This window comes from Ammospiza caudacuta, chromosome 2 (genome assembly GCF_027887145.1).
Source record: "Ammospiza caudacuta isolate bAmmCau1 chromosome 2, bAmmCau1.pri, whole genome shotgun sequence".
In the NCBI taxonomy this organism is placed as follows: Eukaryota; Metazoa; Chordata; class Aves; order Passeriformes; family Passerellidae; genus Ammospiza; species Ammospiza caudacuta.
In genome coordinates this window covers 59080999-59098245 of record NC_080594.1, presented here as the reverse complement: position 1 = coordinate 59098245, position 17247 = coordinate 59080999, and the positions used below count along the sequence as shown (strand labels likewise).

The window sequence follows — 17247 nt, the reverse complement described above, 5'->3', positions numbered from 1 at the left end:
GCAACTGTATTTTTTCTGAAATTGGAGAGTTTATTTTCACTGTGTTTATTTTCATCTATTTAAAGTGAATGTTGCTTTCTATTTGACTTTCCATCTTCCTCATCATTTCATAATGGTTTATGTCTCTTGGAAAGGTGAAAGTAAACTTTTCTAGACTTGTGGTAAAGATTCCAGTTTTTTGAAGTACACACACAAATATAAGTGCTTCCACAGGATAAACCACAGTGGCTTAAACTTCTGTGTTAGTACATACTGATATGTGTTCAGGACTGAAGGTCTTTTTATACTTTCATTTTTAAGCTAGGCAAAACATCAGGAAAATTCATATCTGATGGCTGACAGAAAGAACCCAAAGTACCCAAAGAAAATATTTTGAAAGGTAATGAATGTGCTTACATTTCTTGAAAGATTTTTTCCAAGGGTCAGAAGTTTACATTGCATGTAAAAACAATTTTTAAATTTTTCAGATTATTTCCTTCTGTATTTTAAATATTTGCAGAGAGTATGGACTTTTCAAATTCATATTAATTTTGAAAACCTTGAAAAAATTCCACTGAACAGAAACAATTTGTTAGAGCTGTAGTTCTCCTCTTGGGAAGTGCATTAGCTCTCTGAAAAGGAATCACTCAAAATAGCAAATAAATTTAAATTCTCTCTTCTTCACCATGTTCAAGGTGGTGCCAAGGTCTTGTGTTATCTTTAATATGCCAGACCTTCAAGTCTGGCTTGAAGCAGACATTAGAACAGCTTCTGTATTAGAACATCTTGCATTCAAGAGTTGTTTTTCCTTTGTGTTGTGCCATTTCTAGGTCACTGTATTTCTTAGTTTCTGCTGAAAAAAGTGACAACACAGACAAAAAAATGTCTATTGTCAGAGGCTGAAGCAAGCACTGACAAAACTCAAAGTCGCAAAGCACTTTGTATTCTGAAGTGAGAAGTTGTTCCCTTGCTACTGTTCGTGTAGTGTGACATTACTTGTGAATCTAGTGCCTTCAGTTTGGGTGGCTTGTAGAGACCTTGAAGCACAATGTTAGTAGCTATGCTGGGACATGCTTGTATTTCAAGTTAGTTGGAACATATAACGATCAATGAAACTTGACAGTATTTTTTTCTCATCTGAGTGCTCATTACTGTCTTTCTATCTCTGGATATTTATTCCTTCAGTTTGTTTTCTTCCCTAACTGCATTATCTGTGTACTTTGAAAAATAGTTGAGAATCCCAATTGCTACCGGAGTCAGACTGTTTACTTTTTGCCATAAATCTGTGTATTGTTACCCCCCCGGTGTTGACTCAGAGTTTGTTGTGCTGACTCTGAAGTTCAGCTGGTGTCCCAATAGCCAGAAACAGTGACCCAGCCTTGGGAAAGTCTAAAGAGAGTGAGCTGTGGAACTCTGAAAAGAAGTTTAAGGTGAAGTTTTGTATGACACAGTCTGAATTACTATCACGTTAATACAGATTCCAAAATTGTGGGAAGGAAAAATCCTACATGAATAAGATCTTTCTGAATATTAGTTGGGAATGTTAGAAAAGAGAGACTTCTTGTGCTTACTGAAACTTTACTTTGGACTTTCTTCTAATATTTGGGTGATTTTAGTTGCTTTTAGATCTACACAGCAATCTTGAATTGATTTGTATTTATGGTTTAGCATTTAGAGTAGAGGTAGTTTATAGCCTCTAGTTTGGTCTGAGGAACATGAATGTTGCTTGTGTGTAGGACTCAGTAGACAAATGTGAGGATACAAGTAGAAAAGCAAGAAATGAGTGAATTAATTTTTCTTTTGTAGAAGTAATAAAGGAACACTCTGATCAAATACAGAAAGAGTTCATTAAGGAGCAACATCACTGTGAAAGGCAGAAAAGACATTTAAATCTCTGTCAGAAAATAGGAAACCAGTGTGAAGCTTTGAAAGGATGGATGATATGCTGAAGAGATTCAGGAAGGAGATATTTTAAGTGTGTCAGTATCCAGTTCTGAAACAGTGTAGAATGGAGGTTTGAGGAAAGCTTGGGGAGAAATCCTTGCCACAATTCAGACAAGAGAGAGAACTGCAGAGTAGATGTGGCAGGGAAGGAAAAAAATTTCCGCAGAAGGATCTGAGGATCAGTAACAGGTGGTGTTGTGACTAGTTAAAGGAGAGAAGGCAGAATGGATAGGGAGAACAGGAGCTGTATTGCTGCCCCAGTTTAGTTCATGAGTGGTCATGAACTGTAGACATGATATGCTTTTACTGTCATCTGGCGAATAGTCTGCAGACTGTTGCAGCTTCTGTGGAAATGTACAGTTTTGTGTACTTCAGGGACCCACGTTGAATCATTAATAATGCTGTGTTTGTTAGAAGACTGTCTGTGGTGCAAGTTTGCCAAAGCTTGTTGTGCAAACTCAGGATGAGCCTTTGGGGGTATTCTGTGCCTATTCTTGTCCCTGGGAAGCCTCTCTAAAAGTTGTGGAGGACCAGTACTTACATAACGTGGTGGACCCATTGTAGATCTGAATTTATTGCTGGGGGAGTTAGCAAGAAAAAAAGGTAGTGCTTCATTGATTATTAAGTGAATTAAAATGAAAGGAAAGCATCTGTGGTACATGTACTTACTGAACTTCCTTCAACAAAATGAGAAGTGATGTCCAAGTGATAATGTAGTTGCTACTTCCAAAATCAGCTGGGAAATTGTAATGTAATAATATTTTCATATGGATATGTAAATTTCCTTTGTGAGAAATGTTCTTATTATGTAGTTACACAAATATATAAAAATCCTGATTCTGTGGTAGTTTCCTTCTTGAAACTTCACAGCTAGTATATTTACCACCTGACTCAGAGTAAGGGTTTTTATCAGGCTATAAAGTAAAATCTATGGGTACTCTTTCTTAAAACTTGGTTGTAACAAGTTTTGTGAAGTGCTATGGTTACAATGATCTTGCTAAGCTTAACAGCCTTAACTGCACATATGATGTATGATTTGCAAGTACTAACATTTAACTCTTCGTTCTTTTTATTCTACACCATCTTTCATTCTTTTCTCAAAATTTATGCATTTTGTATTAATCACCTTTGAATTACATCTTTGCCATTACCATACAATCCTAATGCCATATATGAACTGCTGCTGCCCACTTTAATCCCCACTCCGGTCCTTATTACTGCCATGGTTGGACTGGTTATCACTCCCCTCCAGCAGACCCATCCCTCAGTTTTCCTCCTATCTCCTTCAACACACTTACACAGGCACAAACATGGGACAACTTTAGCTACAGTATCCCATCTGAAGGAGACAGTGACAATGGTAGGTGTTCCATATATAACTTACTTTACTTATTTTCAGAAACATGAATGTGTGGTGAATGCCCCACATGGCTAAGGACAAAAGACAATACTCTCCAGGGGTTGTTTATAAGACTAAATTCCTCAGAGGATGCACTTCAATTTGCTCTGGAATATGTAGTGTTAAAAGTCACAGTGAAGTTTCACTCTCTTCTACTCTGGCAAAACAACTTTTCCCATGATATTTATTCCAAGAACTATTTTCAGTGTGGGTTTATTTACTTGCTTAATTTTCAATAGTTGTAAAAGTTGTACTCAAACAGCAGTTAATTTTGCTGCTCTCTCTTCTGCATTTTTTATTTATTATTTTTTGAAAGTTACTTAACTATTAAAATATCCTTCTTCCATCTACATTTATTGGTGCAGGTGCATAACTAGCATAATAGAAGAATTTATAAAGAAACAAAGCTGAAACAATCAGCTAAGCAAAGATAGTGATTTCTGTCCAATAGAAACTGTTGTTAATAAGCTGTTCACAGTGAAGGTCAGGTACATTAGTGGACTTTTGTTACTGTTGCTTTTGTTTTGTTTTTCTCCAGGGGTTTGTTGTCAAAATACACTGAGGCACAGCACCAATATGCAAAGTGGGCCATGTTTTGCCAGTTGCCCTAAAGTAGAAAAGTATTTAGATATTAAAAGGTTGCAAAACTTTCACAAGCATCAGATTGAAACCAAGACCACAATTATTGAATGATAAATGCAAACATTTAGCTTACAGTTAAGGAAACTTTCCTGTCTGACTATTCAGGTGCCACTCTGGAAGTCACACTTACCACACAAGACTTCAGGATTGAAGCCTCTTCACAAGAGGGCATTTTGTTCTTAGTTCAGGTCTTTAGTTGGGAGTATTTCCTATTTGCCTCAGTGTTCTTGATTATAAAACCATAAAAGATAGCATATGTAAGGAATCATCTCCATAAGGAAAGTGAGTGTGGAATATAAGAATTCTGATACTGGTAACTTGAAAAAACTGGATTTAGTTCATGATGGTTTTAATCTAAGTTAACATTTCACTGATGAATAGCATAACAGAGAGACCTAGAGGTGCTTCTTCTATCAGTGCAGAATTTGATCTGTGTTAACCTAAACTTTTTAATGTTTTAATCTTCTAAATGAAAGGAGTGGCGCAGACCAGCTTGTGCATTTGGAACAGATAGACGTTTCATGTCACTCAAATCTTAAGCCAAATGCAAATGTTAGCATTTATTATCTTGGGAGTGTTACAGCAGAAACTGCTTTTGCAACTGCATATTTTTTTTTATTTGGGGCTACTACATTTCTGTTTCTTAAATTTAGACTGAATAAATCAATCAAAGAGAAAAGTAACTATGAACTTGCAGCCTGACTTCAGCTCTGCCTGTCATAGTCCAACCTTCTTTTTGTCTGTTATATTTAGAGTCAGGTTAATTAATTTTGTGGTTTGCCTGAAGGATGACATTGTTACACTAAGTACTCAGTACACTGAATTCCTTGATTTACAATTAATAGTGGAGAAATGTACACTGAAATTCAGTGCAGAAATGAAAATTTTCGCCAGGAAGTTTGTCCTTGACAGTGGTATGTTGAGCATGTTATTAACTATATTATTAACTATTACTCATCTAACTTGTTGACACTTTTGTAGGCAATTAAAAAAATTTTTTTTTGGAACAAATACTACTTAATAACCTGGCTTGAGCACGGATTCAAAAAGCAGAAACTGATTCTTTGAAAGAGGGAAAAATAGACATTCAGGTGTGTGTGAGGTATGGGCTCCCCTTGCTGGAGATTGTGTGTAATGCTGAGAAGCCAGCAACACTTAGGACTGCCGAAACTTCCTCTCTGGGAACTTTTTAAAAAAATTCAGTACATAACTAAAACTTATGTAGTTAATGCTTCAGAGTGTGGAAGTTTTTAAATTCTGTTTTTAATAATTTAAACTTATTTTATTGAAAAGCTTCTTATTGTAGGTAAGGTGCGCTTGTAATCTGAAATTGGAAGGAAGTAAATCTTGGAACTTTGACTTCACAAAGGCCTAAAAAAGCTGTGGCCAAACTGAATGAAGACCATAATGGTACTCTAATTCTATGAAAATTGAACATAATTCTGTACCACTGTTTTTGTAGATAATTATTTGAAATGTTGCTACTGCTAATAAAGCTACAGTGGCTTTTAAGTACCATTTAAAAGATGGTTGTACTCTTCAAGAAGGATTTTTGTCTAGGTATTTCATCTGTGATAGGCAGCAAAGCTCAATTATTAGACTTGTATAATGAACTAGAAAATCTTAGTAATTGCAGCTACTATTTTTAATTAATGTGATAGGAAATTTTTATTTCGCCTCTTAAAAATTTAGAAATAGCCTCCAGTAAATTATTACTGAGTTGCTAATGCAGAAATTTTAATACAGTACAGTTCTGGAGTTAATTGAAGTCCTTGATAAGGGTTTCTGCTCTTGAAAAACTTGGAATTTGTTTTGTTTTGTTGTAGCCATCTTAAATGATACAATTTATAAATAACATTTTAAGTATTTTTCACCATATATCCGTGTTCTAACAGCCTCTGGTTTTGGGCATGAACAGTCCTAGTCATGGGTCACCTTTCTACAAGATGTTAGGAAGCATGGATCTGTTCATACCCCCTACTTTGGATTTAGAATTCAATTCCAAATGTTGAGTTTGCCTTCAACAGAGCAGAAGATTACATATTAAGTAAAACCTTTGTATCTGAAGGCATGGCTGTGCTACTTGCATGCACTGTGTGGCAGGTCAACATGAAGAATGGTTTTATTTATGTGTGCACCTCTGTGTAGAGCCTTTTGAGTGATGACACTTCTGAGGATGTGTCAGAGAAGGGATTTGAGCTGCAGTCACTCTCTGTAGTTCTCAGTCCTGTACATTCTCTACAGGATGCTCTCCCACTCTATCCCTGGGATTTCTGATGACATTAGTTTGCTAATTAATATAGAACTGTAATATTAGGTGTTCTGTTTAAAAGCAGTTCTGTTTAACAAATAGCATTAATATGGCATTCCAGAAATTACTGATTTTACTGAAATTATAGCAAATTTCAGTTTGCTGAGAAAAGTTAAATCAGGACTGTATGGGTCAAGTAGTGGAAGGAAGCAAGTTTGGTAATTGGCCATGGTTTATTCTGTCTTGATGCCTAAGATGAATAGCCTAAAGATATACAAGGAGTTTGTTGCCTTAAGCTTATAGTAGCTAGGGGAAAGAACTCTGCCTTTTGGCTTAAGTGCCATAGGTGCTGTCTGTCTGTCCCTTTGGCTAGAGAAGTAACTTAGATCAATTCTCTCATTACTTAAACAGCCTGCATACAGGTAAACCTACACACAGTTGGGTGAGATTCCTCGTGACCACACTTGTGTGAGATGGCAAACAGAGTCACAAGCAGGAACAGTTGCATTTTGGCTGTACATCCTCTTGTTCTTCCAACCCATTCAAAGCAGTCACTGCTCACCGAAATGGAAGGGTGGAGGTGCATATTTGCAGAAATGTCATGTAATGATTTCTAGGGACTGTATTGTGGGCAGTGAGAGTTGACAGGACTGGTAGGAAGGAGAACTGCCAAGGGTGTGTGCTATGCTGTGTTTGCAATATGACTTTTTAGTGTAGGCACTTACTGAATGTCTGAGTCTTCCTACATTTGTCTTTGTTTGGTGGGTTTGTTTTTGTTTTTATTTTTTTAGCATAACCTTATCTAGTAAGCATTTTGTTCTGTGTAGGAGGCTTGTCACAGCTTTTTACACAATTCAGCATCTCGTTAGGAGAGAGTTCTACTTAAAGAGTAAGAGGTGTCTCCTGCCATGTTAAATACAGAGCATTGTAGAGATCAGACTCTCTAAGGGACACTGCTGGTACTTGATCATCTGACAAAACTTGCCCGTTCAGATTAGGATTTGGATGATAAATTATCTGCACCATTGCTGCCTCAGGACACTGTCCACAGCAATATCCCAAAAGCAGCCATTCATAATTGTAATCTAAGATCAGATTTTTCTGTCCTCTGGAGGACAAAAAAAAATTTCTAGCTGTTTTTGCTGGAGGCAATGCCTAAGGATTTTGCTTAATTTAGAAATAAAAAAATAAAAGTGTTTGTTCTTAAACTAAAATCTCTCTTTTTAAAAATCACAGTGTTTTTAAGACCACAAAGAAATTTGGAATCAATAGACCCACAGTTCACAATTCGAAGGAAAATGGAGCAGATGAGAGAAGAGAGAGAGCTTGTGGAGCAGCTACGTGAGGTATGTGTGTGTTGGTAGAATTAATTTATGCTGATGGAATGTCTTTTTTAGTTTTTCTTTGGGAAAGTTGCCGAAGGAGAAAAATACAAGAAAGGTTATATGAGGCAATATTGCTTCTGCAAATCACACTGATGAGACTATTGCTGAAGTTCTTTATCACAGTCAGATGTCTGTATTTCAGGAAAGACTTTGTAAAAATGAGAAATAATAATGGGAGTTACCTGAATGACATCCAGTTAATCAGTATGGCTTGCACTGGTGGAATTAACTACTTGTTTAATTTAATCAGAAAGGATGAAGTGAGCATTTGAGACAGAGAGAGAGGTCTAGGAACTATTTCCAGGCAGCTGGAGAAATCCTCAGTTTTGCATGTAAAAGGCAGAGTGAAATTTATTAGTTCAAGCTGAAAGTAGATAACTAATGCTTGAAGTGCTTTCTTAGAAATTAAATCAGTATTTCATCAGTGGAAAATCTGAATACAGAAGTCGATTTCCTGATACATTGTCTTGAATGTAAGAGCTAGAACCTGATGGGAAAATTGGTGCATAGGATTTGTGTTACACAACTAATACCGGGGTAGCAATGTTTGTGTGACACCTGGTTGTGTTGAAAAAAACAGCTGACAGCCTTTGCTGTGAGGAATGTCACAAGCCTGAACCTGTCAAGGTTTCCAGTTACATCCCATTAACAGGACAGAGGGACAGACATTAACATAACTGCAAATCCTGAAAGTGATTGGTGATTTTCACTTCACATCTGAATTACAAGACTATTTGTTCTTATCTCATTAGCTTCATGGAATGGTCAATTGAAAAATCATCAGTTTGTTTTAAATAACATATCTTCTATTATTTAATTTTAAAGCAACAGGGTTCTTCTCTTTACCAAATAGTGCTTAAAAGGTGGGATTTTTATTGCAGAACGTTACAGACTTGTAGATTTGCTTTGTCTTACCTCAGGCCCTCACCTGTTCTAAGTATGAATTAACCTAACTTTTTCCTGCTGATTATATATATTTTTTAACAGAACAGGTCTTATTAAAGATTTAACATAGTTGATAGAATGTAGTGTATTGTCAATTCTAAACCTGAATGATGCCACATGGACAAGATGCAGGAATTAGATGAGACAGACTTGTTGGCAGTGGGAAAGAAAATGTGGTAATGGGGAAGTAGCAGTAATAAACTGCAGTAGTTTGTAGTTATTCTGAGCCTAGTCTGTTCAGCAGCATCAATGCAGCTTTTAAACATTTCTTTGAAGAGTTACCATAGGTATGTAGCAAGCCTCAAGTTCCTAAAAGTAATCATAGCTAATTTTTGCAAGATCCCTGCCTTGTGCATTAGTTCAGTTAATCCTCACAATGAAAAGTAGAACAAGGTTATTCACTGTGTCACAATCAGGCATGATTGTGGAGAAGTAATAAGGATGTCTCTACACAGTATTAGGTATTACCTAATGCTACTACCAATAATGCTGGTTTAATGTGTTATGTTTTAGCTCCACTCACTATCCTTCTTTACTCTCACCCTGAAATAGCATGACCTGGAATGCAAATTATTTTGTTTCTTGTGAGAATTTTGATTACAAGTCATTGAGGTAGAAACTGACTGTGTTTGAAAACACAAAGTGAGATTTTCAAATTAATGAAACTTATTTAGATATACTGGGTCCTTTAGTGACATTGGTAACCACCAGAACATTTGATTATGTACTGCACAAGAAAAAAGCCCAGAACATACCAGTCATTAAGTTTTTACTTTATTCAATAAATACATATATTAGTAAATTTTGCTTTTGAATTGTTTAATGGTAAGTTAGCATGTAGTGAGATTCCACAGAGCCGTGAACTCCAGCATGAAATGGTATTGAGTTGGTATTGTAGGTGCACTGTGCTCCTGTAAAAAGCACACCCTGAGCTACACTGAATAGTCTCCCAACAGACAAATTAGTGTTCTAACAAATACATTTTTATTTTATTAACTTTATATGAATCTTTTTGTAACAAGTTTTGGAAAAACAGTCTCAAAGTGTATTTTTTTTTTGTGTATTACTAAAAATGTTTTCTGATTTGTGAATTAAACGAAGGTGAAAATGAAACATTTTATTAGTGAACATGATGCACTCCCTTATTTGCCAGTTGAGAAACCTACATGCAAGTATTTGAGTAGTGTGTCTAGTAAAAGAAAAAATGGGAAAATATAATGAAACCCTAGAGTGCTTCAGTGGAGGCTGTTTTGTGGTGAGGCCACCCAAATAAACAATGTATGAGAAAGAAGTGAAGAGCTAGATTTCTTTAGATTGGATTTGTTGCTTTAGAGTGCTGAGAATATCATGTGACTGCCTTCAGCTGCCTGAAGGGTAGTAAAAGAGAAGGTGTAAGGCCAGGCTTTTCAAAGATTAACAGTGAATCCATGAAAAACAGTGGCATAAATTGCAGAGAAAGACATTTCTAATAGTTATAAGGAGAAAATTCTTTGCCGTAAGGGCAGTGAAACACTGACTAAAATTGCTTGGAGATTCTGAGGGCTCTCTGTCCTTGCAGATATCCAAAACTTAACTAACCAGGGCTCTGGTGTCACTTCAAATTTGTTACACTGTGACCTCCAAAAATCTCTTCCAACCTACTTCCTTTATTCTAAAAAGAATTACCTATTCATAGGTATTCATATTCAACCAGTATAGGTTGAGGTAAGATATTAATAGAGAGTAATGACATTAAGAGGTTCAACTAAGAAATATCTATTTAAAGACAATGGGGAGTAATTATCTCCTAATGTAGAGTTGGAATGTTTTCAAAATTGGAGCACAGTTCAGGAAACTCATCATATATAACAATCTATTGGGTTTGCTGGATTTTTAAAAATACTTAAGTATTTTCAAAAGTATTTTATTTTACAATATCAAATTCTGTTTGTTGAGACTTCTGTTTTTCTTAACGTGTATCCAGAATTTCTCTTTTATATCTGAATGTTTTGCCTTCTCTTACCTATTTTTCTGATCACTCTAAAGCTTCCTGAGTAATTTTTAGGCTACTAGGGAAAGATTGCCTTTTATTCTCTGCTTGTTCAGTCATTAACACAATGTAGTTCTGTTTCAGTTTTCTGCTGATAAAGAAAATTTAAGATGGATAAGTAGAAGACTTGGGGAAATGGTAAAAGGAAGGAGTCGCATACAGTCAGTCACATGATTAATTGCATGAATATGTGTTTCTATACCTCTCTGTGTAAAAATAGTTGCATATTGTGGCAACAGCGTTGCAATGTTGAGTTCATTTAAGGAAGTTTATGTAGTTGAGTGACCAGCATAAAGGAGGTTGTGGTTTAGTTTCTAAAGAATTAGTTATGTAAAGGAATTGTGGTTTTTGGTAATAAAAACTCCAAACCTAGCTATGTGCCTACAGCATAGGAGATGAGGATATTTATTGCCTTTTTGTCCCATTCATGCATTTCTATATCAAAGTGTACCTGCATTCTTCCTTTGCAGAACATAGAAACAAGGCTGAAGATCTGTTTGCCCGAGGACCTGGGCTCGGCCCTGATGGACGGTGTCGTTCTGTGCCATTTAGTGAACCACGTCCGCCCTCGCTCTGTCGGCAGCATTCATGTGCCCTCACCAGCAGTAGTGAGTTGCAAGTTTCTTGCTGCACTGAGGTGTTTTATTGATTACTGTTTCATTCCCAAGTGATATGTGGGTACATAAACCATGTTACTGTTCAATGAAAGATCTCTGCTGTTACAGGCAATTTTTGTATGATTGCAAATGTTCATTAACTTTTATATATAATTAATTTATATATATCACCTAGGTATATGTGTGTGTATATATATACAAGCATACTTATAAACGAGCAAAATTATCCTGCCTTGTTCCTAACCTAGCAACAAGATCAGGTATTTTCATGACATTTCTGTTCAGAACAATATGAAAAGCTTTGGTTACAAGTTTTCATTCTAGTACACCCTTAAAAAAGAAAACTAGCCTGTCCTTCATTGATTGAAAAAAGTGAGGTTGGCTTCAGCGGTGTATGGCTTAGCAGATGTCATACCACTAAAGCACTTACAACAGTTATTACTATATTTGTCCTGTTGGGTAATATGTAGAGGTGATTCCTTTTACCCGCAGACAGAACAGAAACTTGCACTATAGTGATTTAATATTGGCTTACCTAAATCTAAGGACCTGAAGATTACAGTACATAAACTGTGTACACTTATTAAAACTTAAGAAAACACTATTGTGTTTTCTCTGTTTATATCTGTTTATTGAATAGATCATTGTTCCACGTTTCTGGTAACAGTCTGGTTCTGAAGAGGTTTTGTGTGTTTTCAACTATTTGCTTTTTTTCTTTTTAACATAAAATTTGGTAAAAATTTGCCATGTGCACCCTGATTCTCAATTCTGAGAATACCATGTGGATTTTGGAGGCAGTCTGTAAGAACTTTCAAGAAGACAGATTTAAGAAAAATATACTTTTTCAGATATTCTGGTGCAATTTCTTTTGCTGTTCCTTGACTTGAAATAATTTCTATCTTTGGTAAAAATATAACATTGCCAAAATTTGCAAACTTGAATATCTGGTGTAAAAACTTCTCATGCTGATTTTGAAAAATAAATATCTTGTGGTATTTTCTGTAACAAAAGGCACATATTTTAATTTTTTTTTTCATTTTGTTTCAACTTTATATTGATATTCTCTTCCTTGAAACAGCCTTCAAATTACTTTAGCCTGGAAAATCAGTTCTTTGAATTCCTTGCTACTGCAGTGACTTCTTGGTTTAAGTGAATATTCAGGAATTACAATTGTTTCACATCTGATAAAATTAGAAACTAAAATAGTGAGGAGTTTGGGTTTTGGTTTTTCTTTTTGGTAACATGATACTTTTGTAAGTATTTGGTAAATAGTTCTGAGTGAGACAAATTGTAGAAATGTTTGAGATTCTAAAGTAATGAGACATTAATACTTCTGGGACATTAATATAATGTATAGCTACTATAAATTTGTGAGCTACATAAAAAATTTTAAAGGTGTGACCCTGTTAATTACAGTTAAGTCTGTTCTTCATGACTTCTTTAGCCATAGACCATTTTTTTTCTGTTCTACAGCCTAAACTTAGCATGGCCAAATGCAGGAGAAACGTGGAAAACTTTTTGGATGCATGTAGAAAACTGGGGATACCAGAGGTAATTTAATTGACTGTCATTTCTAGATGTTCAAAAATGAAAACACATTAATTAAATGAAAGCTGAATGATAATTTTATGCACTACAGGTTTTTAGCAATAAAGACAGAATTTAAAAACTGAGCTAAATAATGTGATTTAATACTACTTTAGTGCATTTAAGTGGCTTATTTCATAGCACTTAAAAATTGCAGGTGTTGTCTCAAAAGAGTAATTCACTATTATCTCTAATATATCTTTTTTGCTATGAAAAATAAATAAGGAATTTTAATAGTGTATTATGTAAGTAGCCAAAAGCTTGCTAATTTTTTTTCATTGCACAACATAACTGCATTTTTACCTCATGCTTTTAGAATATGAACTTCATCCTTCTTAATTTTTACTTTTTTTTGCAATATTTCCATTTTTTACAATGTTAAGTACTCTATGCATTGATGACTAATAACAGACTCATCTCTTGTATTGAAATATTTCTACAGCGATTTGAAGAAAAGCATTGTATGTTAAGTATGGAAAGCACGTATGTGTAAAATTCTATCATGTAGTTATAAGTATTTCAGTAGTTGGAGACAGGGAAATTGCAGTGCTTGGTAATTCTGATTTTCATTTAAGAATGGTATCACTCATCATGTAATTTATTTTCATCTTCATAACTAATGTAATGAATACTGCAGTTGCATTGGGATTATTTCAAAGACTTCCTTATGCTTTAGAAGAATCTATTAGAAAAAGTTAAATTTCAAATACGTGACCCTCAAAAGAAGGTAAAGGTTATATAAGGTCATTTTAAACTGAACACAGGAAAATTACATTATGTATTTTCACTGGTGCCTACATATGACAGTATAACTAAGGCTGAGTTCTTTTTTGTCTGTTTCAAGAATGCTGAAATGTAAAGATATTTTGTGTGATTTCCACCACCATCCCCTTGGGGAGCAGATGGTAATGCAAGATTTCACATTGAGAAAGAATTATAGTGTCAATTCTTTGTTTTATCTATATTTTAGCACTTGATTTGGAGGACAGCAAAAGTGACAGATAATTTTTGCTATTTGTAGGAATTTTGAGGGGGAGACTTTCTTACAGTGCCAATGAATGGTTCATCATAAATTTAATTTGACAATTCAGTGAAATGGCTCTTAAGCTGTAATGGTTCATTTAGTTCTTGTAGTTACATAACTTATTATGTTAGAATGATTTCAAATTAAAGGTAAAATTTCACTTCAGAGAAGATGAAAATCTTGTTGTTGTGGACTTCTAGACATGAAGCATTTTTTAAGCAGCCCCAAAATTTTTCTGATATAACATAAATCATCAGTGAATAGAATACAAGTCAAATTTTCTTGACTGTAGCCTTTTGGGAAAGAAAAGGCAAAGATCTGTTTTCATTGCTGCTCTGAGATCTTTCAGAAAGCTTTCCTTCTTTTTGTTTCTGGATTTCTCTAAGTAAGCTCTCTGGAGAAATATCTTCTTCATATTTTGTGAATAGGCATTTCCATATATATATTTACTACCCCTCCTTTTTAATCCTTTTATCAAAATTACTATTGAATTCTTTTGGATTTTTACAATTTTATTAAAGTTTATTTGTTGAAGAGTTGCATGGAGGCTTGGGCTCAAAGCCACATCTTACCGGTCTGATTTGTAAACTAACCATCTTTATGTATCTAAACAAGCTTTAACTTCTCTTGAAGGGAAAAACTCATTCACTTAAATATTAAATTAACTGCTTGCATTTGTAAACTTACAATAGGTTTTAAGTACTCTGAGCATATTCTTTTTTATTAGCCATTGGTAATTTGCAAATGTATGTTTACAAAATTTGCTATATTTTGTGAGAACACATTGTGTTGTGGAACTAGCTAGTAGATGCTACTAGAACTTTGCTGTGTGTTCCAGGGACATGGATTAGGAATGCAAAGTTGTGTAATAGTGAGTATGGCAGTCAGCTGTCAAAGTTTTTAAAGAACTACAGATGGCATGCTCATGCTGCTTCAGATGGATGAGCTATGCAGTACCTAGCTATCTCTGGAGAAACCAGGAAAAGAAGTGCCTTTTTTTTTTAAAACAAGCACCTTATGTGGGAAAGTGATGGGTTCTACTTTTGAGTCCTTATATACCTGTAGGTATTGGGCTTTTCTGTGGTACTTATGCCCATGTCTAGTTCCTGAGAATTGACTTGAAATTCTGCTCCATGGGTTTGAAAAGGCTTTTAAATGGTCATAATTTGTGTTGGTTTGTTTTCAGTTATTTAAGGAATAGAGTATATTCTGTTTCTTGAACTCCACAGGTTTGGAATAATTTCCTGTTTAGTCATGTAAAATGAAAATAAGAAAATAGCTAAGTAATTGCTGTGCTGTGCTGATGTGCATGGTCTCTTACTTCTGTGGTTTTCAGCATTCAATTCTTGGATCAAAATTACTTTCCCAGAATGATCCTGGGAAGTTTCATACAGATGTAGAACAATGCAGCTGCTATCTAAATGTGTCACACTGAGTATTTGGCATCTTGACCAAAGAGTTGCAAATACAAAATTGAGGAACATCCTTGTCTCTTTATCATGACTGGTATGTAGAAGACTCTGAAAGCCATTATCTGCCAGGTGAGAGTTCCAATACAGTGGGGCACACATTGAAATTGATTTCTGTGAACAGCCACATGATGCTTTTGACTGCATGCAGAAGGAATGTGCTGGATCACACACAAGAGGGAGGTTTGAAGTCTGACCCTTAATAAGAAACTAAATAGCAATGCTCTGGCTGCACCAGGAGGCTGTTAAAAGTGTGAGAATTGCAAAACAATCAAATTGTGTCCAATTTTGCTACTAGGCTTTGCTGTAGCACCGTATCAGTGAACCTCTTAAATCACTTTTTGAGACAAAACAACCTTTTTGTTTGATGTGAGAAAGGGATGTTGGCAGGTAAGTATATGAAAGTATGAAGATTCAGAAAATGTCTGCTGTGTCCCTCAGGAGTTGTGTTACAAAAAGGTTCAATTCTTGTTTCTTAGAAAATTGCTAAAGAATACTTTATTTTACATTGTTAACTAAAACCCATCAAATTACCTGATTTACCTCAGCAGGGCTGAGGCCCTGCTGCACTTTTCAGTGACATACAGTACTTGGATTGTGCCATTCACTGGACTTAACATTGTTAATGCCATGTGAGCCCACAAATAATACCACCCTCACTGCTAACTCAGTTCATCCATGTTGCACCCACCCTCTCACACTTTGTGGGTTTGAAAAATAAAGCTGGATTTTTTACTTCTCTTTTGCATGGCAGCGTGGCCCCGAAAGTGTCAAATGTAATGATTCTATTGCAGTTTTACTCTTCCTAATGACATCTCATGCCAAAGATACTAAAAATTGTCAGAAGAGTGAATTATCATCACATTACCTTGTACGTGAAGTTATGGAAGTATTTTGTTTACAACTACTCTTTCATAAAACCAGTAACTATATATGTAAATAAAGGCAAAAATATTAACGCAGTTTTCTTCAACTTGTCATTGCAAAATCAGTATTCATACTAGGAGTAAGGACGTAGACTTTCCTATTTCAACCTGCAAATTAATAACTCAATTAAACTTGAGCTTTTATTCTTGGTAGCTGTTATTCCTGGTAATCCATATTACAGGGTGTTATGCAATTTCAGTAGTGTGAATCAGTAGTCCTTTCAAAAGTTAAAAATTGATTTGTGGTGGGTTGAATGATACTTTACTATAAGTAAGATTTAGACCAAAACAAAGCTGTACATGCAATATGTGTGAAAGACAAAAGTTACAAGTTTTGGTCTACATATTTTCTGGTTCTCAGTTAGGAACAAATAAGGGGTATCAGAAGTAGGATCTTTTAAGCATTTTTTGAAAAAGAAAATGTAGTCTTTTCAATGTCTGTGAAATTAGCTTTTTACAAAGACAGGAATTAATTTTTATAGTATTCAGCTTACACTAATGTAATATCTTAAGAAGCATATTTTGACTCTTTATTGGGGTCAGGTCAGAAAAGTACAATTTATCTTTTTAAAAGGAAAATAAATACTTCCCCACATAACATACTGTATTGATCATCATACAGTCTATCTATTTAAAAATAAAGATAGACTGAAGTTATCATGATTACTAATAGAATGGTAATTTCTATTTGTAAAATGTAGTGATAAAATGAAATCTTTCACAGTCAAATGTTCCAGTGTCTGTGTTCCAGCACATCAGCAGTGTGCAGCATGATTTGGTATGACAAATAATACCTTGGGTAGGTATGAGGGACTTCTACCATATCTCTTAAATTTTCAGTCATTTACATTGTGTAAACATATTGAGCAGAAAAGAGAGTGATGATAAGGAATGGCTTTTTGGATCTCACATCATTGTACAAAGATGCAGACTACAAAAGGTTTATCTGTGCCCCTTCAGAGTGACTTTAGTCCTGCAAATGGGACCTAATACTATGTATCAGGCTCTCCTCTGATAATGAGATTCACTATGTGGCAATGTCAGACAGGA

The 17247-nt window shown here is 35.1% G+C and overlaps 1 protein-coding gene across 2 annotated transcripts in view; it reads left to right on the top strand.

Moving 5' to 3' along the window:
• Positions 1 to 17247, top strand: part of LRCH1 (leucine rich repeats and calponin homology domain containing 1) — a 118333-nt gene that overhangs the window by 85866 nt on the left and 15220 nt on the right. For both annotated transcript variants that reach the window (XM_058825083.1, XM_058825082.1), the window contains 3 exons: positions 7452 to 7561; positions 11045 to 11182; positions 12665 to 12742. In XM_058825083.1, coding sequence (XP_058681066.1) covers positions 7452 to 7561; positions 11045 to 11182; positions 12665 to 12742 — 326 coding nt within the window. The remainder of the gene's footprint in view (positions 1 to 7451; positions 7562 to 11044; positions 11183 to 12664; positions 12743 to 17247) is intronic.